Source organism: Capsicum annuum, chromosome 10, assembly GCF_002878395.1.
Source record: "Capsicum annuum cultivar UCD-10X-F1 chromosome 10, UCD10Xv1.1, whole genome shotgun sequence".
In the NCBI taxonomy this organism is placed as follows: domain Eukaryota; kingdom Viridiplantae; phylum Streptophyta; class Magnoliopsida; order Solanales; family Solanaceae; genus Capsicum; species Capsicum annuum.
Genome location: NC_061120.1, coordinates 33,920,967 through 33,947,363, shown reverse-complemented (window position 1 = coordinate 33,947,363; position 26,397 = coordinate 33,920,967). Strand labels below are relative to the sequence as shown.

Genomic DNA, 26,397 nt, shown 5'->3' with positions numbered 1-26,397 from the left:
GAACAATTAACAGCTGGTTTAATTTATTAAATGTGATATTTCTTCTCTTCAAGTTGTTAAATATTGATTATTTGTGTAATTGTTGATCCTGCCTATGAAGGTTCCTTTCTTTTAACTCTATGGCTTATAATCAGGCTAACGTTGGTTTAAGTTATATTCTGATTCATTTAGAACTACTCATTAACCTAGGAAACATAGTTGGGACCTAATTCATGATACTTTCACGTGTTATGTAATAATCAAACAACAACATGTAGCATTTTAATTTAATTTAATTAAAAAATAATAATGTTTTTGTTACATGCGTGTCAACTCTCCTTGAATACACAGAGCCACGACTCCTCAACATTACAACTATTAAAAAATTGATAAGTAGTACTCGTATACATAATTACTTTAATTTATGTCACGTAATTACCAATCCAAAAAAAATTTCTCTACTCATCCTCTTTCTCATTTACCGTGTTATTTTTGAGTCAATTTTTACCAAGGGTATCTCATGTGGATTTTGTGTCATTCATGCAAAATAGATTTGCAGGCTCCTTCATCAAACTTTAGAAGGGCAACTTGGACGATTTTAAATGTCAAATCCGTCTTAATGGACATACATACAACTACATTTTGACAAAGCAAGATATAAGGTCATCATTTTAACCTAGTTAAGCCAAATTAATTGTATCAATTACTCACTCAACTACTACCACTTAGTTCTCACTATCTGTAGTGTATTAAGTCACTATTTAATACGCAGATTCTATTCAGGTCGAATAGATAATACGTAATGTTGTAATATATTTATATGATTATTTTAATTATGGATTAGCCTATTCATATCCTTACTTTTCACTACGGACTCATTTAGCAAGAGCCATTCCGAATAAAAAGAGTTGCATGGACGATTGAGTTATTTTTTGTCGCTTCATTTTAATATATTCGCATTGAAAATGATTATGAAATCAGGTCACTGTGATTTTGGAAGGGGTAGGCATCATGACATAGGGTCATCAATGCTTTCCACTACTCAAACAAGAACTTGCGACTTCTATTTTTTTTTAAAAAAAATGCGTACTATTAATTTTATTTAATACCAATTTCATCTAGTGCAATTGGAAAATACGCAACGGTGTGGTCTATAATATGATTATTGTTTTCTACACAGTTATTTACCATGTTGATTTTTGAGCGATTCGACTTTATGCAAGCTCCTTGCTCAAACTTAAGCAGAGCAACTTGGACGGGTTTATTTGTCACATCCATCATGATGGCCTTACAAAGTGATGGATTTTGACAAGCAACATATAGGTTATCATTATGACCTACCAAAGGTAATTGTATTCAACTACTCTTTCAACTACTACCTCTATATCACTTTTGAGTTACTTTTTCTTATGCATTTTAATTCAGGTCCAATATAACATATGAAATGATGTAATATATTTATATGATCATTTTAATTTGTTGCATAATGAAGTATTATGACATAAATTCATCACGTCATCATTTATATGGGAAATACAGTAATATTGGTTATTAATGAATTGTTGAGCACCACAAAAGTAAAATGGTTGTTCAGAGCTTTGGCTTTGGTGTGAAAGCTAAGCACCTTCATGATCCGTCAAGTGATGTGGGTTCGACTCTCGCTTGCAACAAAATTTTTTCCTAAACTAACTGAGTACCCACAACCTCCGTCGTTCCCGAGGAAACTATTCCCAGTTGAACATAGACGAGATGGTTGGAAGATTGAGTTGTTCTGGATCACTTCAATATTAATGAAATGCCATTTGTATAGTTAAAATTATGACAAAAGGTCATTCTCATTTATAGGGTAGGCATCATGGTATAGGTTCGTCAATACTTCCAACTACTCACCCAGCGATTTGTGATTTCAAGTAACGTTATTTTTAAAGGTTAATTTTAATTGTGCCGATATCGTTTGACTCCAATCTAATTTTGTTTTTTATAGTAGGTGCATATAATACATACTACTTTCGTATACCTAATTTTACCTATTTTGTATTGACTTTACTGGGTGCCGGAGCAACAAGCACCACACAAATTGGACGTGGTCTGCACCTGACTAAGACGTGATAGTTGGAAGATTGAGTTATTTTGGGTCACTTTAACATTAATGCAATGCCAATTGTATAGTTAAAATTATGACAATAGGTCATTCATTTATAGGGTAGGCATCATGGTATAGGTTCGTCAATACTTCCAACTACTCACCTAACGATTTACGATTTCAAGTAACGTTATTTTTAAAAGTTAATTTTCATTGTGTCGATATCGTTCGATTCCAATAGAAAATACGTTGCGATGTGACCCATATTTTTGTATCATCTTTACTACGAAATCATTTAGGAAGCTGGTTTACGTTTCAAAAATTTTCAAGGTCATAAGGTGTATTTTGTTTCATTCATGCAAAAGTGAGTTTCGCAAAAGGAAGCCTCAAAATTCCAATCACAGACACAGGATTTAGGGATAGCAGGTGCTTACAAATTTTTTAAACTGACAAAATATTAACATTAACCTCAATGAGGCTCAAACCCTGACATTCCTACAAGTGGATTACCCTATAGTCAACCTAAATGCCAATGCAACCAACCTTATAGTGTTTTTGTACTAACCTAATACGCATCGACTTAACTGGTGCCAGAGCAGTGAGCACCACACAAATTGGACGTAGGTCTGCACTTGACTAAGAAGAGATGGTTGGAAGATTGAGTTGTTTTGGGTCACTTCAACATTTGCATAGTTAAAATTATGACAACACGTTATTCTCGTTTATAGGGTATACATCATGAAATAGGATCGTCAATCCTTCCAGCTACTCACTCAACGATTTGCGATTTTAGGTCACCTATTGTTAAAGGTTAATTTTTATTATGCTGATATCGTTCCATTCCAATAGAAAATAGGTGAAGTTGTGACCCATATTTTTATATAACATCCAATACATGATTTATTAAGTTCAAGAACTACAATTGCACCACATTATCAATCATAGATCTTATTTATACCGCGTGATTCATATATTTACTGGCAAACATATGAACAAACCACTCAAATAAATCACATTCACTAACTATAATAAATGTACACTCATTTAAATGGTTGTTAATACATGCCAAGCCGTCTATATATACGTCTTCAACATCACACACCAAAGCATTCATTTGTAGTCCTCAAATAATAACAAAGGTAAATTAATTTGCAACATGGAAAAAACACCCGTTAGAGGATCGACTTTCCTAGGAGGTTGTGATTCCCCTAGTGTTCTAGAGACACTTTATGAAGAACACAAAAGGGAAATGCGAAGTACTTGAGGATGAGCTAACTGATATCATTAAGCGTTTGTTCAAATGAAAAGGACGCCCGTATGTTGAAAAGCTTCTGCTTAACGAACACGATCCCTTGACTAAATCTTTTGACATCTATCAGAAGATAGTTTGTGAATACCGCCTTGCTCGCCCCCTTAGAAGAGACACCAATGCTTCTGAACCATAGTATTCAGGGGGGGCCAACCAAGTCGACACAAGCGATGCAGCTTTAGGAACTAGACCAACAAAGAGGTCCTGTTCTAGGGTTCTACTTCTTTAGGTAGTTTAGCTGCATCATTTTGTATTTATTGAAGTATTGTAAATCTAAGCTTTTTTTTAATTGAAATATTAATGCTATGTGCAATCGCCTTACTGATGCTAATATTGCGAAAAACAAATGATTTTTAATTACTAACGCCTGCAAGAGATTACAAAATACATCATCCAAATACCTAGGCTTTGGTAATTACAATACATGAAAATATAATAAGACAGAAATATACTTACAACAACGTTAGTTTAGCTTCCCAATTTGTTGCTACTGTTACAGCTAATCCCTCGATAAATTTTTCAATTTCAACATTTACTATTTCAAAGTAAGAAAGATTTATACTTAAAACAAAATACTGCATTACGACATTCATTCAAAACCCAAAACATAATAGTAACACAAAAAAAGATAAGAAAATACTTTGAAACTAATTTTTTTAAAAGTAACGCTTAGCATGCAGAGAGGAGGTTTCAACTATAAAGAATATGTAGGTGCTGGTTAAGTTGAAGGGCGAAGGAAGTTAGCTTGATCCTTGCGATATTGATCAAAAATTTCCTTTCGTATCACCTCAAACCTCTCTTCTGTAGCACTTATCCGAATCATCATGAACTCTAGATGATCCTGTGACCTTCTCATTTGTTCATCTAACTCATCCATTGCTTTGAATACTTGTTTGGTATCACATTGAACGCTATCGGAGTTTTCTTCGGTAGGTTGGACATAAATACATAAGATAATTGGTAGGGTTAAACATACATGTAATAAATGATAGGAATACAACAATGGATGGTCGTTTCAACTCATACCTTCATATCTGCAACAACTGCAACTACAATAAATTTCTTCTTCGAATTGATATGGTTAACTCCATCATTCCTATATGGTCACACGGTTTAAATAAAGGAGAAAGATGTAAACTATCAATGTTGGATTTAATGTGCACTCCTAACCAATTGGTAGATTGTGTAGACGAGCCAAACATTACTTTACAAGTTACTATTAACTTTATTTTTTACTGGAAAGTAAATGTTTACATTCCAAATATGATGTAAGTTACCTAAGGCATATGTTTAATGTTATAACTTTTAACTCGTTAGGTAATATTTCTTAATACTTCAATCGCCAACGGAAAATATTATTTGTCTTAATAATCATTTGGACTCTCGAATTAGAATGGAGGGGAAGAATTTTATTTCGCTTTTAAAAAATAAAATATAAAAATTATTTCATTATATGACATCGTGAACAAGATCTACGGATAGGTTAGGGTCCAAATATCCAATGCGTAGGGTTCGTTGAGGTTAGATGAGTCACATTTTTCAAAGAGTGTGGCAAAACAATATGATTTAGGATTGAAAATTGTTCAAAGTCATTTTCAATATTTCAATCTTACACTCATCTTAAAATAGCTCAAACGTTAGCATTAATTTCATTCCTTTCTTCAAAATTTAAAAAATAAATATTAATTAATATATCATGGAGTAATCAAATCACTTGTATAAATATGGACAACCATTCATTATACAAGTAAAGGTAAACAAACTATATAACATGTCACATATTCCTACAATTTTCGACATTCAAAGGTCGCCAAAAATGTCTTCCTACCAATCGGCCTCTTCCAACGCCTGAGTCTCTTCCAACCGTCAACAAAGTTATGAGGAACTTCGCCTGCTTCTTGAATTTTACTCTCATCTTCATTACATCAAAATAGAGCTTGATGCCTTAACTCGATGCATGGAGAGTTTTGAGCATAAGCAGGATGTCATGATCAAGATCATTGGGAAAATATTGGACAAAATTTTGATGCTGCCTCCAAGATCCTCCCATCCACCTCCAACTTACTCCGACGCACCCAGCACCGTAGAGAGAAAATAGAAATGTAGTAAATAAAATTTCAATGTTTTAATGTTAATTTTACTTTCTAGTCTTAATGAAATGTATGCTTATGTTTTAGCTTTATTGACTCATTGCTATAAATACACGATAAGTCATTTATCCCATCCATAGAGGACGATCATGTAACTTCAAATATAAATATTGACAAATATAAACCAAAATGTCTCTAAAAGGCATGAATTTGTAAAAAAAATGAAAATGAAAACCAAATATTTCTAAAAGGCATGACTTCAAAACGTAGCACACGATTTAAAAGATGAACGAATTACTATTTTTGGTTTGCCCAAGCACGCCTACCCAATGATATTGCGGAAAAAATTTGTTAAACCAACAATCATCTACACTGATTACTAAGAAGAAAACGAAATGAAGAGTCATCAAACTATAAGTGTCTGTTGAATACCCTCAATGATATGTCCATCTAGTTGAGAACAAATGTTTGAATTATCAATAAATTAACTAGAGTAAATTACTTAAATTTTCTAACGTATTTTATTTCAAAAAGTTTTTCTGTATTAGTAATACTTTAAAATAACTACAAAGAGTAACCACACAAAAGAATAACTATTATTAACCGAAAAGTTTGAGTTTTTTATTTTGATTTATTGAATGTTGAATGTTGGAAATTGTTTGAAGTTGAGATATTTTTGACCTTCCAACTGTATTCCTTGGAAATATAATACTTTCTTTGACCTTCCATCTACCACATTTATTACCTTAACTTTCACTTATTTTCAAAGCCTTCAATGCCTTTCTATTTAAATCTGTGGATTTGAGATCATGTACGGAATAACAAAAAAAGGACTCATACATAAAATGAGCTCCCAAGAAAATAATCCCGCAGTTTCTAATCCCGGAGCCCCTTTCACCACTAAACACTTTTCGGGTCCCCATAATCAACTCTTGTCGCTGTGTTCTCAGATGAACGAGGTTAGAAAATAGGTTGATGCTATGAGTATAGGCATGGAGAGTTTTGGCAGAAAGTAGGAGTTGCTTATAAGTTACATGGAAACATTGGCGGATAAAACGACGAAGCCACCACAACAAACCTTCGACCCACAAATGACATCAAACAGATAATTGTCCACTTTCTTTGTTCATATGTTTTACTTTGTTTATGTTCCAATATTAGTCTTTATAGACAGCCTTTCCATTCAATGTTGCACAATATTATTAGTTTAATTATTACTGAGATGTAAGTGATAGTTGAAATCTTCTTAATGATGCTAATAATTAGAAGATCAAAGCATTTTTAATATTGCCAGCAGTAGATTTGGAAATAAAACTTCTAATTGACAAGGCATTGATGAGTACTACATATAAAAGTAAAATAAAATGGACATGTTTAAACATATATGGTTTAGTGTTGAAAAGCATTAAAGTAGGTAACTTCATGTTTAGAGACTATTTTCAATTTCAATCAAACTACATTGCCTACATTGTCGTACCAATAATGTCTACATTAATTGCTAGGAAAATATTAGAAGAGTAAATTCTACGAAAGTCTCATCAGCTCAAATTGGCAACAATGCGTGATTTTTTATTAATGTCTGTGGATCAAATTTGAAGGGGTTAGAAGATCCCAAATTAATAGAAATAATGATATGCAAGCTAATAGACGAAATGATCATCAAATAATTCAGAGCAATCAACTTTAAAATAATCGAGAATCATTACGTCAGAACTAGAAAGGCAAAAATTAGACAAACAAAGATTGGTAAAAAAATTTGTAGCGACATATATGGAATGTTATTGAATGCTACAATAGTATAACTAGAATCGTTCTTATGTCTCCAATTTATTGGCATCACATCGTGTTTCTTCATCCCATTAATCTTTGGCCACTTCTCTTAACGAATAGGTGGTCTTTCATCAGTCACCACAAAAATACCTACAAACCGGACCCTCACTATAACCGCTTCCTCTTCCAAAACCATCTCTATTTACGTTGTTCGACTGACGAAAATGGTAGTCAAAAGTAAGATATTTTTGATAGACGAAAAATATAAACAGAGTTGGTTTCCAAAGAGGAAGTAGCTGCAGTGAGGGATCAGCTTGGAGGACTGAAGTTTGCGTGGCGACTGAAGGAACACGACCTATTCATTAATAGAAGTGTCCAAGGATCAATGGGATGAGAAAATATGACGTGATGCCTATAAATTGGAGACATAAGAGCGATTTTAGTTATAGTACTGTAGCATTCAATAACATTCCATATATGTCACTACAAATTTTTTTTACCAATATTTATTTGTCTAATTTTTGCCTTTCTAGTTCCAACGTAGTGGTTCTCGATTATCTTAAAGTTGATTGATATGAATTATTTAATGATCATTTTGTCTACTAGCTTGTAGATCATTGATTGTTTTGTCTAATCCCTTCAAATATGATAGAGAATGAAAATAGTCGCCTTGTCGTTCGTCTTGTTACAAAACAACTAAGCAAGCAAATTGAATAAACTTTTTCCATCTATTACAGTGTTTTAAAACAATGTACAACAGCAACAACATATTTCTTTCCTGTATGATGCATGATGAGGCTGATAATTTTTATTCTGAGAAATAAAGTGGACTACGATTTGGTTAAATGGGATACGCCTAGCTAAGATAACATATTCGCATATCTTTAACATCTACACATAAGTAGAGAAGTATTTATGAGTATCATACAATGTCGTAGAATCAAATACAAATATACAATATAGATTAAGGAAAGAAAAGGCACACTATACTACAAAAACTTATGTACTGTAGGATGATTACTTATGTTTGCATCATCATCTCTACCTCCTCTACTACCACACACCCCACCTACTTCACTACCTCTATGGCCTAGTCTCTTGCTGCCACTCCTACCTTGAATGCTTTGTCCCTCCTCGTATACATCATAGTATCCAAATCCCCATCTCCTAGCATCTCTGCGGCATACGGATTGATGCGAAGATCTGTTTTTGTTGATCTGGGTCCTTCCACGTGAACGAACCTCTTTCAGATTTCTTATGATTATTAAATCAGTATTGGAGTTCGAATCAGGAACATTAAGGACAACCATATCATCTTTCCAGGCCATGTATGTTTTTAAAATGAGCTTTCAAAACATTCTTTAGGTCCCTGCGTCTAACGGGACAGTCCAATACGAGGTCACAATTTCTATCAAGCCATTTCTTGATCCCATTGTACTCTCGATACTCGTCCATCATTGTTGGGTACCCTACCGAAAATGATTTACTCAGATGTGGGCGGACTATGTCTCTCCTTCAGTGGCGAAGTATATATCTATCGTGAAACAAATGAATCTTTTTTAAAGTCATCATCTTCGAAATGTGGCAGCACGCAATCCCTTCACTTTTGAAGGTCTTGCAATTGAATTCAATATAATGATTGGCGGGACGGTACTCCACGGTGAAGACAAAATTATCACCGTGATAATCACTTTATATAGAACAGTCTGTCACGTGTTATACCTCAACTCTCTCCACCGCATTGAAATCGGCATGTCTTTTAATTTCACAGTGTGGTATCCTTACAACATGCGTCCTAAAGAAATCGTAAATAGTGGGGTGTAGTAGCCATATATCTGCATATCCCAGTCTAATGTGATGGTAGGTCATACAAATTACTTTCTTTCGCTGGCTTGGCTCTCCAATTCCTTCTCATATTTAAACCTGAGGGCAACCTCATATTGCTCAACAAACTACTTTAGAGAGCTTCGACCGCTGATATAGCCATCAAAGAAGGCATACATTGACTCTCACCTTTGTGTGGACATCATACCAGCCCAAAAGAAGTGCTTGAGAAATACGGGAACCCATTTGGACCGCTTTAAGTAAAGACTTTCGAACCAAATCCGTCTACCCAGGTCGTATTCTTCAATGAATTCATGCCATTTATCCTCAAATTCACCAATTGTAATCCTATCAAAGATGATCGCTTTGAAGTGAGCCTTGGCAGGCTTATAATTGGTCACCCCCTTAAGCTTTACGGGGTAACTTGGTAAAGATGAGCCAAATGCAATACTTGTGGATGGTATTTGGCAGCACCTCGCGAATGACTGCCTTAATACTCTCACATTGGTCTGTGAGAATAGCTATTGGAGGGATTTTGTCCATGGCCATAAGCCAAGTTCTGAATACAAAAGCATATGTTTTGATGTCCTCGCTCGTGAGCAAAGCACATCCTAGAAGTATGGACTGGTTATGGTGATTAACACCGATGAAGAAAGCAAATGGCATGCGCCACTGATTCACGAGGTAGGCTATATCGAAGCATATGACATAACTGAAGTTGCGGTAGGCAGCCCTGCAGTGTGTGTGCACCCACAAAGCATTTCGAAGTCTGCCAGTATTGTCAGCGTCTATTGAATAAAAAAATTTCATACTTGGACTGTATTTCAGTAAAAAATCTGTGCAATGCGGCAGCATCGCTGAAAAGTATTCGAAGCCTCCATTGCTGAAGAATGTAGTTACAACAGTCCTTGGCAGTGCACCTCATTCTTTTAGTGCCTCCAGCTTTGACCTCCAAGAGCCTTATGCTCTTTGAAGGCCTTAGACCTGCAATGTCGTGCGCTATGAGACTCCTCTTCACAGTCCTGCTCAATTTCCTGTAGCACGAAAAAAAATATGACAGTGTAGGTTCCAACTCATGATTGTGCTCTAGTATAACCTTTGTCACTATGCACAAACCATCATTCATCACTTGACAATTCACCCTAGCTTTGCAATCAACTCTCTTGCTTTGATTCCTAGGCGTTGTTTTTCGGCACTTATCACACCCAAATGTCACATACTTTAATTGACCAACCAAGTTTTTCACTTTTCTTAACAACTCCAAAACCAGTCAAACGACTGTGTTCTTTATAAAATGCGAAGGTGGTTTGTACATAACGAAAAGACATACCTTCAATAGGGCCTGCTGTATATTGCTCGTCGGTGTAGCTATCATCATGCATTGGGCCTTCCTCTTCTTCAACATCATCCTCCCCATAGTCATCTTCTTTACCGTCGAAAACACTTAAATCTTCATCTTGAGCCGATTGATGAGACCTATTTGTCTCTTCATCAGCCAAGTTTTGAAGGTCTTCATCGTCGGTATCCAAATATCGATCTGGACCCTCAGCATATCCACCATATGAATCTTCATTACCATTCAAATTATCACCGTCCTCCAAGCCAAAAACGTCATGTAATGTTGGTCTTAATTGGTTATTACATTCATTATCATCCATTATGCCCGAATTAAATAGAAGAGGATAGAAAAATTAATGCCCAAGTACAATGAAATGGTTAGGGGAATTTAATTGAGTAAAATAGAATGATTAGTGAACACAAAATGTAAAAGAGGAAAGTTAAAAGAGTAGAGGAGAAGTTTGGTCTAGTAAAAAAAATAAAAAAAATTAAAAAGTGATTTTACAATTTTGGAGCAAAGGATAGGTGGTTTTGGAGTCAAAGGGCAAACCCGTCAATTCACAATTTTTGAGTAAATCGAGTCGACGACCCTCGAGTTGTTTAGCACCACCCTTCTTGGAAACATTACTTTTTACGTTTTTAGGGGGTTTTAAATCTTCCACTTTAGGATTTGATTTGATTATATTCAAATCTGATTTTAGCAGTGGTTTATTGTGTTTGTTGAACTGCCACTGTGAATGGATGCCAGAAATTAGTAGTGGGGGGCTGGTACACTGCTACTAGTTTTTTCTATCAGTACATTTTTTTAGCTGATCTCCTCTTTCAAGGAATCGAGCTTTTTGTTTCTTTTCGAACGGACAAATTAATATAGAAATTTTTATTGTATGGTCAAATATCTCTCTATATATAATAGCTCTGTGCGTAATTGCTAGTATTACTACTATACTATATATAAGCGTGAGTGGGGTGGCTGGAAGCAGGCAGCAGGTGGTCAACATGCCTGCTTTCAGCTGCCTGCTTGTTTTATGATTTTATTATATCACCCTTAATTAATTATTATATGACATTTACGTATTAAAAAATTAATAAAATTTAATTTTTTTAAAAAAAGTAAAACAGATATTTATGAAATGTCTGCTTCAGCTGCTTCAACCGTAATTTTACTATATCACCCCTGAGTAATTATAATAAGTCATCTAAGTATTAAAAAAATAATAATATTAAATTTAAAAAGATAAAATAAATATTAAATGATAAATTAACTCTTTATGTTTTAAATTAATTTGACATTTTATATGAGGCCCACTTAAAAAAATTTCACAAATATATTTTATATCAATTTTTCTATATCACTTCTAATTAGTTATTATGAGTCATTCAAGACGTGTCAATTTTCCTACTTCAATAGTGATATTTGATTGACTCTCGAAATTATGTTAGTGTCACTTAAATTGAATAGAAAAAATATTATAAATTACAATAATTAAAAAATTAAATTACTTTTAAAATATAAATTGATTATCAATATCACAAAAGTTTGAACAAGAAGAGTATTAAAAATTATAATAGTAAACAACTTAAAATAGTAAATTATAATGTTGAAAAGTATTATAGATTACAATAGCTAATAGCTTAAAAAATCCTTAAAAATATTAAAAATATAATTAATTATCTAATTTTATTTATGTCACATAAATTAAGACAAAAAAAGGGCCTTCGAAACCTAGTTTGATATTTAAACAGTGGTACGTACTTATTTAACTTTTATAGGAAAACGATGCATAAAATCTAACTTTTTAATATTTTGAACATAGGAATTAATGTCATATTTTAAGTTTAACCACATTTGGATAAAAAAGGAAAAACATTTAAGGATGAAAATATATTCATATAAGTAATATTCTTTGTCATATAGTGTATGAAATATGTTGTCAAATTCTATAGATATATTAAAAGGGCAGCCCGGTGCACTATAATAAGTAAAAAATTATTATAAAAGGTGAACTATAGTATAAAAAATTAATTTTTAAAAAGTGTAAAAAAAATTTTTTATACTAATAGAAAAGTGTTATATAAGAATGCTAAAGAGGGCAGTTAGGGGTGTACATAGGTCGGATTGGTTCGATTTTTCGTTAAAATATAACCAAACCAACAATGTCGGTTTTCTAAATCTATTAACCAAATCAAACCAATATACAATCGGTTTTTATATTTCGATTTTAATCGGGTTTTTTTGGTTTTTTCGATTTTTTGATTTTTTCTCATTTTTTTTACAATTATAATGTGATTGAAGAAAAAATTAAATGTTTTCACTAAAAGATAAAAAAAAAAAATACAATGGTCATAGAGTAGTTCCAATTAAAATTAAGTTGGCAAATTACTAAGACGTTTAAACTACTATCTCTCAAAGTAATATTATGTGGATACTCAGTGGTTCAATTTGTAAGTTACTAGTCACAATAGCTTGTCTGAAAGTTTCCTTCACATAAAATGTGAGCATAAAGAAGAATGAAGAATTGGAGACAACTTATTAAAAATTTAACTCCATAAAATAATTAACTATAACATAATTCCACAAGAAAAAAGAGAAAGAAGAGAAACAAACCTAAATCAAAACTTGACGAATGAGGAGAATGAGAAAAGTAAGATGAAAGTAAGATGAGAAAATGATGAGAACTCTCTGAAAACTTGGAAAGTAAAATGTAAAGTGAAGCAATTGAAGAGTTATAGGTTTTTATATTAATATTGGGTTTTGTATTAATCTGTTACTAATGGATAAATATTAGGAAAAAGGACAGCAATAACACCTAAAACTAAAATAATATCATAAAAATAACACTCAAAATTAAATACCCTATAAATAGCCACAAATTAATTTCACTAGCTAACCTTCACTGTTATACGCTTAAACATAATCGAAAATATCGTTAAAGTAACTTTCTCTTTCTTTCTTTCCTTTTCATTCACAATTTCCTTTCCATTCAAACTCCCAAACCTCCATTCTTTTACCTTTTTCGATACTTCAATTAATCTTTCTTATTCCATAAATTTTGTATAAAATCTCCAAAAATCTGCATTCAATTAGCTTCCTATAATTTTTTGGCATTGTAAATTTGCTCAGAATTGATATAAAATAATGGCTTCAACTTCAGTTTTAGTTTCAATAATGATAAAATACGGAGGTCAGTGGATATCTGATGTTGAATTTAAGTGTATCAATGTGGTATAAAAGAGTATCAACTGAGTATAGGGATTGCATGTGCATGCAAAGAATTCTCTCTCCCTTTTTAAAAAGTATAGCAATGTAGTATAAAAGTGTATCAATGTGACATAAAAATGTATTAAATGGGTATAAAGACTGTATATGCATCCATAGGTTCCCCTTCTTTTTTTTAAAAAAAAGTGTATCAATGTGTTATAAAAGTGTATCAAACTGGTATAAAAGAGTATCAATTGGGTATAGAGACTATATGTGCATGCAAAGGTTTCCCTTCTCTCTTTTAAAAAATGTGTATCAATCTAGTATAAAAGAGTATCTGTTGGCATATTCTTTTTTTTTTCATCTTTACATGCATCAAAACATCTCTGACTCACTGTGATTGAGTCAGCCTCTAAAAAGAATATCTTCGACTCACCATGATTGAATTAACCTCTGAGAAGAACATGGACCAAGACATGACTTTTATCTTACCTTGAGACCTCATTATTTTATTTTTTTCTTCTTCAAGTTTAAAGAACTATGACATTGCTTCAAGTACAAACCTGTATGTAATGATTCTGTAAAATAATCATCATTAACAACAAATTTGAGGTCAAAGTTGACCGCTTTACCCCTTAATTTTAACTTTCCTTTATTTCCTATTTTTTACTTCATGTCCATAGTTTTCAATGCTCCAATGCAAGAAACAACAAATCAATTGATATTGATCATAAAATATAGTAGATTGATCGATGCATAATAGAGGAGAAAAAAAAAAGATTTGAGAAAGTATATTTAGAAAAGAAAAGTGATTTAAGAGTAACAACTATAAAGAGCATTTAATTTCCTTAATTGTGTAAGGAGAGTGGTTTTGGGCCAAGTGACTAAAAAAAGGAAATAAATTGGGTCGACTGGCTCCAATTGTCCATATTTTTATAGTGTGGGCCATTTCTTTTTAAAATGGTCAGTCCATGTCCTTTTTCCTAAATATTATAACTAAAGGCCCAAGAATATATATCTATTTTCTGAATATAAAAAAGTTATAAAAGTAATTAGAAAGTAGATTATAAGTAATACTTTTTACATATAAAAAATTAAAATTATATATGTATTATGTTGGTTCAGTTTGATTTTATTTTTGCTAATACCAAATCAAATCAAGAATGATCAGTTTTTTTTTTGAACACCAAACCAATCAAATCAAACCATAAGTCAATTTTTTTCTTCGATTTAATTTGATTCATCGGTTCGCTTTCATTTAACGATTCGGTTTGTACACCCCTAAATACAATTGTAGCAATTTGGATTGGTTCACGTGCAGTATTTGACCATCTGATAGCAAAACATTTAATTACCCCCTTTATACTTTGACCAAAATTTCAATTATATACTTTATCTTTGAGGGAATTCTATTAACTAATAACCTCTGTGTAATGACGTGACACAGTATGCGTAACACATATTCTTTGAGAGAGTAAAAAGTCACTAATTTTTTGGTTGTCTTTTTCTCTTTTCATTTATTATTTATTTTTTTCTTTTCACTTATTGTTTATTCATTATTTTTTTTTCAGCTCTTTCATTTTGCTATAACCACATTATTCTCTTCCTTCAGAATACCACCATTTTTGGCAACTATTACTGATTGTATTTTAGTAATTTTATTTTTTATCTAAATTAAAAATATCATAATAACGAAAAGACAAAATATACAGATCACTAACAATTTGAGACAATCATCATCTTTATCTTCAACTCCGGCAATTCTTAATATTTTTTCTAATTTCATTTCCTCTCTTTGTCTATCAATTTTTTAAAGCAAAATTACCATATAAGAGAAAAAAAAAATTTTAATTTAATAATATAAAAAATTCAATAATTTAATTAATTAGCCCAAACTTAAAAGTCAAATTTGATAATGAAAAAAAATTCAATGATTTAATTAATCAGCCCAAAAAATTAACTATTTAGATTGTATGTAGTTATTTATTGACAATTCTGCCGAAAGCTAGCAACTTTAGATTGTTTTAATAATTTTGTATAGTATTGTGTAAAGTCATTATTAGCTTCAGTGCTTATGTATACCACAAGTATGGTGGGTGCTCATTATAGCTATGGATGGTGTAAATTATATTTAAGCTATGTGAAAGAAATTTTGAAATTAATAAGGATAGAGGAGTGATAAAAGAGAAGAAAGGAAAAAGAAAAAAAAAAGAAAAATATATGTGTCATATTTGAATAGATGTGTGTATTTCACCACTTACTTGAGTTTTCAATGTACCATTTTAAGGTAGAATTAAATTCACTATTTAGAAGTTTAGGAGGGTAATAGGTCTTTTGCAAACAAAAAGTGTGTAATTGAAATTTTGGTAATAGGCTGAGAGGATACTTATTCTTTTCTTCCTTTATTGTGTAAAAACATTATAATTCACGTCGATTGCAATATTGACATTGAATTACCCAAAAATATTATTATTTTTGGATACAAAATCTGTATTAATCCACAAGAACTTCAAACACAAGTTCAACAAACTTATAAACTCTCAAAATGCAGTTTGAAGAACTTCAAACACAAGTTCAATCAGTTTAACAACTATCAAAATGAAGTTCAAACTATTTTTTGAAAAACAGCAAAACCAATGTTTAGAAATGAGATGAAAATAAAGAATCAAGTCCACCTAATTAACAGTATTTCCTAAAGAAATTTATTTTTCTCAAGTACCCGAGGTTATGAAATATATCTTTCTAGGATAAAATAATTCACTTCAACAAATAATAGTATCTCAAATTTGCTGAACAACAAACTCACGTAATGATTTATTGATCACACTAGATTTAAGGAGAAGTAGATGTTTTTCACTTTAAAATTTCGTGCCTTTATCTGAGGAAAAATTTAGGTATTTGTAGCCAAAAGATGGTGCTTCAGAAAAAAAAAGCAATGGTTCTTGAAAAGACACAATATTTCAGATCATCACGTCACCTGTGGACCCACATGCACGCGCAAGTAGCCCATATGCAGCTGCATATCACTTATTGTACAAAAATAGGAGTTTTATTATGACTTGCGTAGGGCACCTATGCAGCAGATGGACACCTGTGTGTGTAGATCATCAAATCTGTCCTCAAACAATGTCTCAAAGGGTCGCGTCCCTTCTAGGTAAGTTGTGACATGTGTCCGCACATTTTTAGGTGCGTTTGCAAATGGATAAAATTTTATTATCAAATTTTTGAATTAAAATGTCACTAATTTTAAATTTCAAATGAATTCTGTCCAAAATATAATTTCTCCATCAATCATTGGCCAAATTCAAATTCACATTTGAAGTCGAATTCAAAATCGAGACGAGCGAGAAACAACATCGACAACACGTGGCTTGTCTTGTTCTTGTCTCACTATCCACATGAAGGAGTGTTTCTAACTTAAACACTAAGAAGTTTCTTTCTCCCATTAACGTGGGAGAACTTTACTTCCTTAAAGTGAAAACACAATTCACTTTTTCTTTCATTTGTTCCCACCACTTTTCATTCATATTTTACTTGGAACCCAACAATCCCCCACATGAATGAAAAATGATCATTTAATCAAAAAATTACGAACAAGTGTGTGATCTACAAATAAAGACTATTGCAGCATGATAAGTAGGTTTTCATTTAAACTTTCCTATTAAACTTACATCGTATGCACTCGGTCAATAGTACCCAAGCCTTTTACCATTTATAGTTCTCATGATTTTATTTATTTTAGTCATAAACACCACCTGGTTGCATAAGAGCTTACAGAATAAGCTTTTACTATCATTCTCATTGAAGTGGCTTCCACTTCACCCTCACATAGGTGATTCTTAAGCGTTTAATCCTATAGATCAAACTATTTGGTCACACCTGCCAAACTTAGAAACTATTGAAAAGCTTCAAATCATAAGACTTATCCCTGCTTCCTAAAAATTGTCTTTATTATGAAATGGATTGAGTTAATTAAAAATGTTGAACCATCAGTCACAACTTTGTTTGATCTCCTTGAACCTAGCTCTCTGTGATCTCCAGTCTACTAAGTAGAGTTACTGTCGTGATGACTAGTCCTAGGCAGTAAACCTATTTTCTTCGATGATCTCTAAACTCTTTCTCAAGATAGTCCTTTTCTAAGTGGGTCAAATACATTACCCTTTGACTTTACAGAGTCAATCATGATAATTTCACTAGAGAGTAGCTCTCTAACTGTATTATGTTTTCATCTTATATGATGAGATTTACCACTATACATCATGCTCTCTGCCCTATCTATTATCGTTTGAATATCACAGTGTATGCATACCAATGCCACATGTTTGGACCAATAAGAAATATCTTTTAAGAAATTTTAGAGTCATTCTGCTTCTTCACCGACTTTATCCAACGTGATAAATTTAGCTTTTATTATAGAAACGGTAATACATATCTATTTGGATAATTTTTCAGAGACTTCTCCTCCACCAAGAGTAAGTACATATCCATTCATGGATTTTACTTCATTCGATCCAGTGATTCAATTTCCATCACTATATTATTCAATCACTGTAGAATATTTGTTATAATAAAAACATAGTCTTGAGTATATTTTAGATACCTCAAAACTCTTTTCATTTTCATACAGTATGTTTGATTGGGATTACTCGTGTACCGACTTAATTTAATAATAACACATGTTATATCTGATTGTGTATAATTCATGATATATATTAAACTTCTCAACACTCTTTCATAGTTAAATTGTGAGTCATTTTCACCTTCATTCTTTTAAAGTGCAAAGGTCATATATAATGGAGTTTTGAAAATATTGAAATTCAAATACTTGAACTTGTCAAGTACCTTTTCAATAATGCCAACCCTTGTGGATTTCTATGAATTTTTATCCGTAAGATTATATTAGCAACTCCAAGGTTTTTCATTTTAAACTTGATCTCAAACATTTGTTTTCTAGTATTTATGTCAGAAATGTTTCTACTGATGATCAACGTGTCATCCACATACAAATAAATATTGACTTTTTGATTTGAAATGTCTTTAATGTAAACATATTTATCACATTTATTTATCTTGAATTCATTTGTCAATATGGTTCAGTCAAATTTTACATGCCGCTGTTTGGGTTCTTATTTTAGTTCATAAAAAGACTTAACAGATTTTTCCACTTTTCTTTTTCTACTAGGAACCACAAACCTTTGGGTTGTTTTTCATGCAAATTTCTTCCTCTAATTCTCCATTCAATAAAGATTTTTACACATTTATTTGATGGATATCAAAATCATATACCATTGCTAGTGCAACTAATATCTGAATAAATGTTATCCCTGTTACTGGCAAGTATGTGTCAAAATAATCAAAACCTTTTTTCATCTAAAGCCTTTCATAACAAGTTTTGCCTTGTATTTGTTAATAGTACCATTAACTTTTATTCTCCTTTTGAAGATCCATTTAGAACCTAAAAAATTATTTTCGGGAGGAAGATCAATCAACTCCCAAGTATGATTGCTCATGATTGAATCAATCTAACTCTTGTCTGTCTTGTTTCAACTAGATGAGTCTAAAGATGACATTATTTCATTAAATGTTTGAATCTCATTTTTAAGAAAAAATGTTACAAAATCTGATTTGAAGGAGGTAGACGTTCTTTAACGTGTACTATGCCTAGGATTCTCATCATTAAATACATTCTCCTTTGGTTCATTCTGAGGTCGTTTAGACCATCTACTAGACAATTCATATACAGTTTTATTTGAATAATGTGTTTAAAGAATTCAATATTATTTGATTCAATTATCGCATTATCATGAATATTAGGATGTTCAAATTTATGAACCAAAAATGAATATGCTTTACTGCACAATCCACGGTCTTTGGTTCTATTTTTACCCTTTTAAGAATAGGAACTTGGACTTTGGTTAGACACCTCTACAATTTAAAATTATTCAAGTTGGGCTTCTTTCTTTTTCATTTTCATATGGAATATATTGTGTCTTGCTATGAGACACTCTATTGAGTATTCGATTTTCTATAAGGATAGTTTCTCTCTCCACAAGTTTTGCGATATACCTGAACTTAAGAGTAAGAAATTTATTATTTTTTTCAATGTTCGATTTTTTCCTTCCATAATTCTATTTAATTTAGGTGAATACAGGACAGTAATTTGATGGTCAATTTTATTTTTCAAACATATCTCTTCAAAAGGAGATTCATACTCTCTTTTATCCAACTGATTTTCAACTTCAATTTTATATTACCTAAATATGTCTATTGCTTCATGCTTACCATTTAGCAAATAAATATAATAGTATCTAGTACAATCATTAATATAAGTTATGAAATATTTTTTTTCATCATGAGACAGTGTTAACTTCATATCAATAATGTTTGTGTGAATTAAGTCAAAGGGGTTGAAATTTCTTTCAACAGACTTATACAGATGCTTAGCATACTTAGATTCCACATATGTTTGATACTTTGATTTATTACACTAAAAGTTAGGCAAAACTTCTAATTAATCAGTTTTCGTAAGGTTTTGTAATTGACATGTCCTAAACGTTCATACCACAATTTATTTGACTCAAGTAAGTAAAAGAAATAGAACTTTTATTCATATCAATATTCATTACATTGCTCTTAATGAGGCCCTTGGTGAGGTAACCTTTACCTACATACCCTTTACTCTTACTAATTACAACTTTGTCAAAAACAAATATACATTTGAATTAACTTTTAGTCAGAAGTGAAATAGAAACTAAGTTCTTTCACAACTTCAGAACATGAAGGACATTGTTTTGTGTCACCACTTTGCCTAATGTCATCTTTAGAAAAATACTGCATGTTTCATCAATCTTTGTTGTAGAGAAGTTCGTCATAAATATCTTCTCATCAACTTGAAACGGAGCTATGATAAAAATGGTAGGTGACACCTAAATTAATCCATCACTTTCTAGAATTTCCAACTGAATTGTAATATGAAAGCATATCACATAGATCATCGTCATATTTTAATTCAGCCATATTTGCATGATTCTTTTTCTTGTCCTTTGGAGCCCGATAATTTGTAGATTTGTGGCCAACTTTACCACAGTTAAGACAACTTTCTTTGAATTTTTTCTTAGGGGTATTGTATTATCTTCCTAATGCTTTCTTTCTCTTCTTTGATTTAGTGGGTTCATCTTCCATAGTATTTGCTTCACTTATTGCAGAATTTTCATGAGACATCTTTTCTACTGTCTTATTGTCCTTTTCAATTCTTAACATCACAATTGAAGTCTTCAACAGATATCTCATTGTTATTATGCTTTAAGTTGTTTTTAAGTTGAGACGACCCACCCTGGGGCCTTGTCGTAATGGACGTCCCAAGTTCGACTGAGACCGGAGGCCATCCCCGTTACCCAACCCAACCTCCAGCGTCCTGCCCTGATTTAGCTGAATTCTGAGCATGTAACAAAATAGTGTAACAACCTACATAAAGACTCTGGGAATAGATAACAACTGTGACCAATACAACCGAGTCCAACCATCCCATAACCATAAACAAGGACGTTCAAAAATATAATATAATTAATCCCAAAATATAATATGATAGAACAACCAGAAATTATGTCCGATGATGCCAGCCTCCCAGACTGTTCCAATGCCAAGGATGACACCTATGTTGATCCCACTCATTTTGATCCAAAGAAGTACCAAAAAGCCTCTAACCAAAAGAGTAATAAAATCTAGTTGGGACATGCCCCCAACCATAGCCAAAACCAAAATCCAAAATAAAACCAAAATGTTTAGAAATATTCATAACATGAAATGGAGCCTTTATAAAGGATGAAGGCTCACCACTTTAGTCCAAATATTGTCCCTGAGTCAATCACTATGTAGGAGGAGTAGAACGACCGGTTCCTGGAAAGCGTGGGTATATAACCGCTAGTAGACGGGGTTAGCGAGTGACCTCTAGCATGATTTCAGGGTAAGGATAAAATAATGTCATTTATAAAATCAAGTAAAAACATCCATATGCACACAACCAAATATATATATATATGTATATATATATATAAATATGTTGAGAAAAATGTTTGAGTTTAGTATCCCTTTAAACCTTTACCTGGATTGTGTAGCTTCACCATCCTAAACCACCCACGAGCTATATGGGTTCATCTCCCCTGCTGAAAGGGCCCCAGTTCGTATAGCCGCACGACTAGGAAAGTACCCCATTCGATGACTAGTACATTCCCAAAATAAAATGTAACATTATGCAGATGGTCACCAAGACCAACCTCATATTGGCAAATATGAATTTTCAATTTTGGCCCCCCTAGGACCTCTACCTTCCATGTCTTTGCTACACATCCCGCCATTATTGCCTAATTAAAACTAATTTCCAAATAACCAAACCATTATCCATTTATTAACCAAGGCCATTGATATTGGTATCTTTATACCAACCTTTACTTGCAAGTATCATCCATAGCCAACCATTTATAGGTTTAAGGGGACTTTCAAGTGCCCTTCCATTTACTATATTAAACCACTTGGGAGACTTTCGCATTCCCCACAAGCATAACCAATTAGCCTATAGCCTTTCCAAACTATTTAAACCATGCATAATTTCTTTACCTAGTTTAAAATATGCAAGAGTTTCATTAAAAGAAGTCAATGCAATGAACATATCTTTATAAGCATTTTATCAAACACATTGGGGACATAATATGAACTAAACCAATTTCAATTACCAATAAACCATTCCCATGAAATCCAATTATCCAAAACCACCATTAATGCATATAAAATCATAATTAAAATCATGGGAAACCATAACCAACCATTTAACATCAACAACCCCTCAAATCATATTTGAAAGCCAAAATCATGTAATAGTAAAACCATGAAAACATTCATATAAACCATGTCTTTAAATAATATTAACAATGAAGGAAGAGAACATGCCTTAAACCAAGATGATAACGGAAAGAAATCACCAATACAAGCCCCAAATTTATCCCTTAGTTGAAACTTTAGCTCCCTTTGCCCAAAAGCTCTTGAGAGATATATGGAGTGTTCAGAAAGAGTTTCTAAGTGTTAATGAATAGAATAATATAGTAAATAACCTCCCAAGCAGGTTAGAAGTTGTGGAACCCTATTAGGATAAGTGGAAAATGTCTAGAATACCCCCACTTAAGTTGCACAAAAATCCCATCACAGGAATACGACTGACCCTCACGAGTCATAACCTCTCAATACGATCGGTATCCACCACTCGTATCTTGAAACTCCACCATTGGACCAAACACTGTCTAGTATACAACTCATCCAACCAAGTCGTAACCAAAATATACGATTTGTATCCATGACCCATATTTCTGGTAGAATAAAATACCAGGAGGATTGAACACTGTCTACCATACGAGTCCCTGGTATGATTCATACCCTAGCTTGCGGCTCATGGTAAGAAACTTGTACTCAGATTCAACCTAAGTAACCAAGTCTAAGATTAAGTTAAGGAACCAAACAATCCGTAACCACCAATACGACTCATACCCCTAAGTCGTATCCATTCTAGTAACCAAAATCCATCCCACCAACCAACATTGGTCAGTATACGAATGGACCATACTATCTGTACCCCAACATATGGCTCGTACCCATGAGTCGTATTGGGTTCTGAATCAGAATCCCAAGAAATTTTCTAAGGTACAGAAACTAGGGTATTTTATAAGTCTTTCCACAAAGGTGATAACTTCTCAATTATTGAAGCTACTTGAAAAGCATTGTTCACGACCAAACCCACATCAAAGGTTATGTGAGTATAAAAAACAAACGTAATATGTTCAATAAAGGTATTATCTAAATTTATACATTCAACAAGGAGAGCATGTATTTTGGTATGCAATTCTTGGACTTGAGCAACTACAAATTTACTGTCTACTATCTTGAAGTCCAAAAATTTGGCAATAATGAATTTCTTTATTCCAACATTCTTTGTTATGCACTTCTTTTCTAGAACATTCCAGAGTTCCTTTGAGGTCTTCATATTACTGTATATATTTTACAAGTCATTTTGTAGGCCACTCATCAAAATGTAATTCTTATACAAAAAGTCTGAGTACTTTCAAGATTTCATTACCATGAAACGTTCTTTCTCTGGAGTTTATTCCGACAATTTAGAAACACTTTTCGTGATGAATCTTTACCAACTTAATGTAGTCAAATAAAATAACATCTTTTTTTGCCATCTTTTAAAATTAACAATAATTTTTTTTATTTTTTTCATCGTTGCGATTGTAGTAGCATTTGTACGACTTGAAGTAGCAATATTAATTTTTACAACATTCATCGTTCTATTATTGGCTTGGTTATCAATAGTCATTTTTTGTCACAAATAGACAAGCACATAATATTTCAGAATACTAACAATGAAGTTTTTAAATTTTAAACCACTAATGATGAAGTTTTTATAATCTTCTAATCACCAGCCGAATGAACTTTAAATCATGATAAAGTTTTTATATCTTCAAATAACTATTAAGTTCAAATAGAGTAGAAAGCCAAAAGGCTTTAAACTCTAGAAACCAAAATACAGATTACACATATATTTCTTAAGATTGTTGTTTTCGGGTACAAAATCTGTATTATTCCATAAGAACTTCAAACATAAGTTCAACCTACTTATGAACTCTCAAAATGAAGTTTCAAGAACTTCAAACACAAGTTTAATCAGTTTAAGAACTATCAAAATGAAGTTCAAACTGCTTCCTAGAAAAGAGCAAAATCAACATTTAGAAATGAGATGAAAATGAAAGAATCAAGTCCACCAAATTCATGGTGTGTCTTTAAGGTATTTATTCCTCTCAAGTATTTGGGTTATAAAATATATCCTCTCAAGATAAATGATTCGCTTCAGCAAATAGCAATACCTCAAATTTGCTGAACAATGAACTCACTCAACGGTTTATTAATCACACTAGAGTTTTTAGGAAGAAGAAGATATTTTTCACTTCAAAATTTTGTGCCTCTACCTGAGAAAAAATTTAGGTATTTATAGCCAAAAGGGGTTGCTTTAGAAAAGAAGTTATGATTCTTAAAAGGACACATTGTTTTGGATCATCACGTCACCTGCGAACCTACCTGCACGCGCAGGTGGACCACATGCGACCTTAGGTCACTAATTATACAAAAACAAAAACTTTCTTAGACTTGTCTAGCCATTTGTGGTTGTAGCTGGCCACCTGAGCACACAGTTCATCAAATCCGTCCTTAAACAGTGCCTCAAGGGTTTCGTCCCTTTGAAGTGTGTTGTAACATGCGTTCGCACATGCTTGGGTCTGTTCGGAAATTTTGAAAATTTTCTTATCGAATTTTTTACTAATTTTCAAGTTTCAAATTAATTTTTTCCAAAAAGATAATCTCTCGATCATTTGAAAAGCCGAAGCCAAGACGAGCCGAGTGAGCAACGACATTGCGTGAGACTTGTCTTGTTCTTGCCTTACTACACACATGAAGGAGTATTTCTATACTTAAATAGTAAGAATTTTTTTTCTCCCACCAGTGTGGGAGAACTTTACTTCTGTAACGTAAAAACACAATTCACTTTTCCCTTCATTTATTTTCTCCATTTTTCATTCACATTTTCACTTAAAACTAAACAAATCTATCTTAGAATTCAAGTACCAGACTTCCAAAAACTGTTTTATACTATTTGATATTCAATATTCGTCGATCCAAATAATTCAAATTTACATTGTGTAGGATTTACTAAAAGGAAACATTAAAGAATAGGGGAAATGTACAATTTTTTTTCACCTATTCTTTCTGACTTAAAAATTACTCCATAGTTAAAGATTTCACTTCTATGTTTTGAACACTATATGATTGTCTTACACAAATAGTTTAAGTAATTTATAACAAGTAAATATTCATAATATTAATAAGTTTAATATGATAACCAGAAAAGTAATAATCACTACAATAAATTAAAATACAATTTATAGTGTAAAATATCTATACATAATTAGCTTTTGTGCATATCTCTGGCTCTTTAGCTAACTGTGGTCTGTGGTTGTAAACTAGTTGCAGGCGTACCAAAATATCTCTGGCTTTAAAGCTGCTGAACTAAAAATAAGGCTATGAGTTTGTTTTTATTTGTGTGCAACCGAAATTCTATATTAATATCTAAAACAAAAATTATATATAAGGTATACTAATTTTTTTAAGGAAAAATTACAGTAACTAACAAACTTAAAATTATAATTACAATAAATAGCAACACTTTTACAAAATTACAGTTTATAGCAAAAGTAGTATTATGTTGTCCATTAACAAGACAATCGCATGTTTTACTCCCACTACTTTACCTTTTTCTATTTTCACTTTTCTCAAATCTCCTAGTGGCTTAGAGAAGCACCTGAAAAAGATGTATGAGACAATAGAAACCAAGTTTTTTTTAAAATTTTTTTTATAATGTAGTTAATCACTGGACATGAAGTCTTCTCCCGTTTTCTTGTTTGTATTTTTTTCTTCGTTATTGGTTCAATTGTGGCTTAGTGGGTATGGATAGCCTAATTTGTATTTTTTCGGGTGGAGAAAGTTTCACAGTTCAAAAATCTTCTGTTCATACAAGAAAGGGAGCAATCTTTTTAAAAACTATTTTTCATACGTATCGAAAGAGTTCTGTACGAATGATTAATGTTTTCATTGGCTTCAAATTTTTGTGTACCTTATTGTTGATTTAGTGTAGGATGTTCTTTAAATTTTCTGCCCTATGAATATTTCTAATTAATTTGTATGTCGATTGTAGTTACCAGTAAAAATC

General features: G+C 32.3%; 1 protein-coding gene across 1 annotated transcript; it reads right to left on the bottom strand.

The window, feature by feature from the left end:
* Positions 1 to 9,460: 9,460 nt before the first annotated feature.
* Positions 9,461 to 10,713, bottom strand: LOC124887710 (protein FAR1-RELATED SEQUENCE 5-like). Its single transcript, XM_047397621.1, has 3 exons — positions 10,286 to 10,713; positions 9,868 to 10,089; positions 9,461 to 9,788 (listed from the first exon to the last, which is right to left on the bottom strand). The coding sequence occupies exons 1-3, from the start codon at positions 10,711 to 10,713 to the stop codon at positions 9,461 to 9,463; spliced, it is 978 nt and encodes a 325-aa protein (XP_047253577.1).
* Positions 10,714 to 26,397: the final 15,684 nt, after the last annotated feature.

Bases quoted from the DNA above. Each gene is read 5' to 3' on its own strand.
- LOC124887710 (XM_047397621.1), bottom strand. From the start codon at position 10,713: ATGGATGATAATGAATGTAATAACCAATTAAGACCAACATTACATGAC. The intron at 10,090-10,285 runs GTCAATTAAAGT...TTCGTGCTACAG, and splicing joins AAAAGTGAAAAACTTGGTTG to GAAATTGAGCAGGACTGTGA. The intron at 9,789-9,867 runs GTATGAAATTTT...CACACACTGCAG, and splicing joins TTTACTGAAATACAGTCCAA to GGCTGCCTACCGCAACTTCA.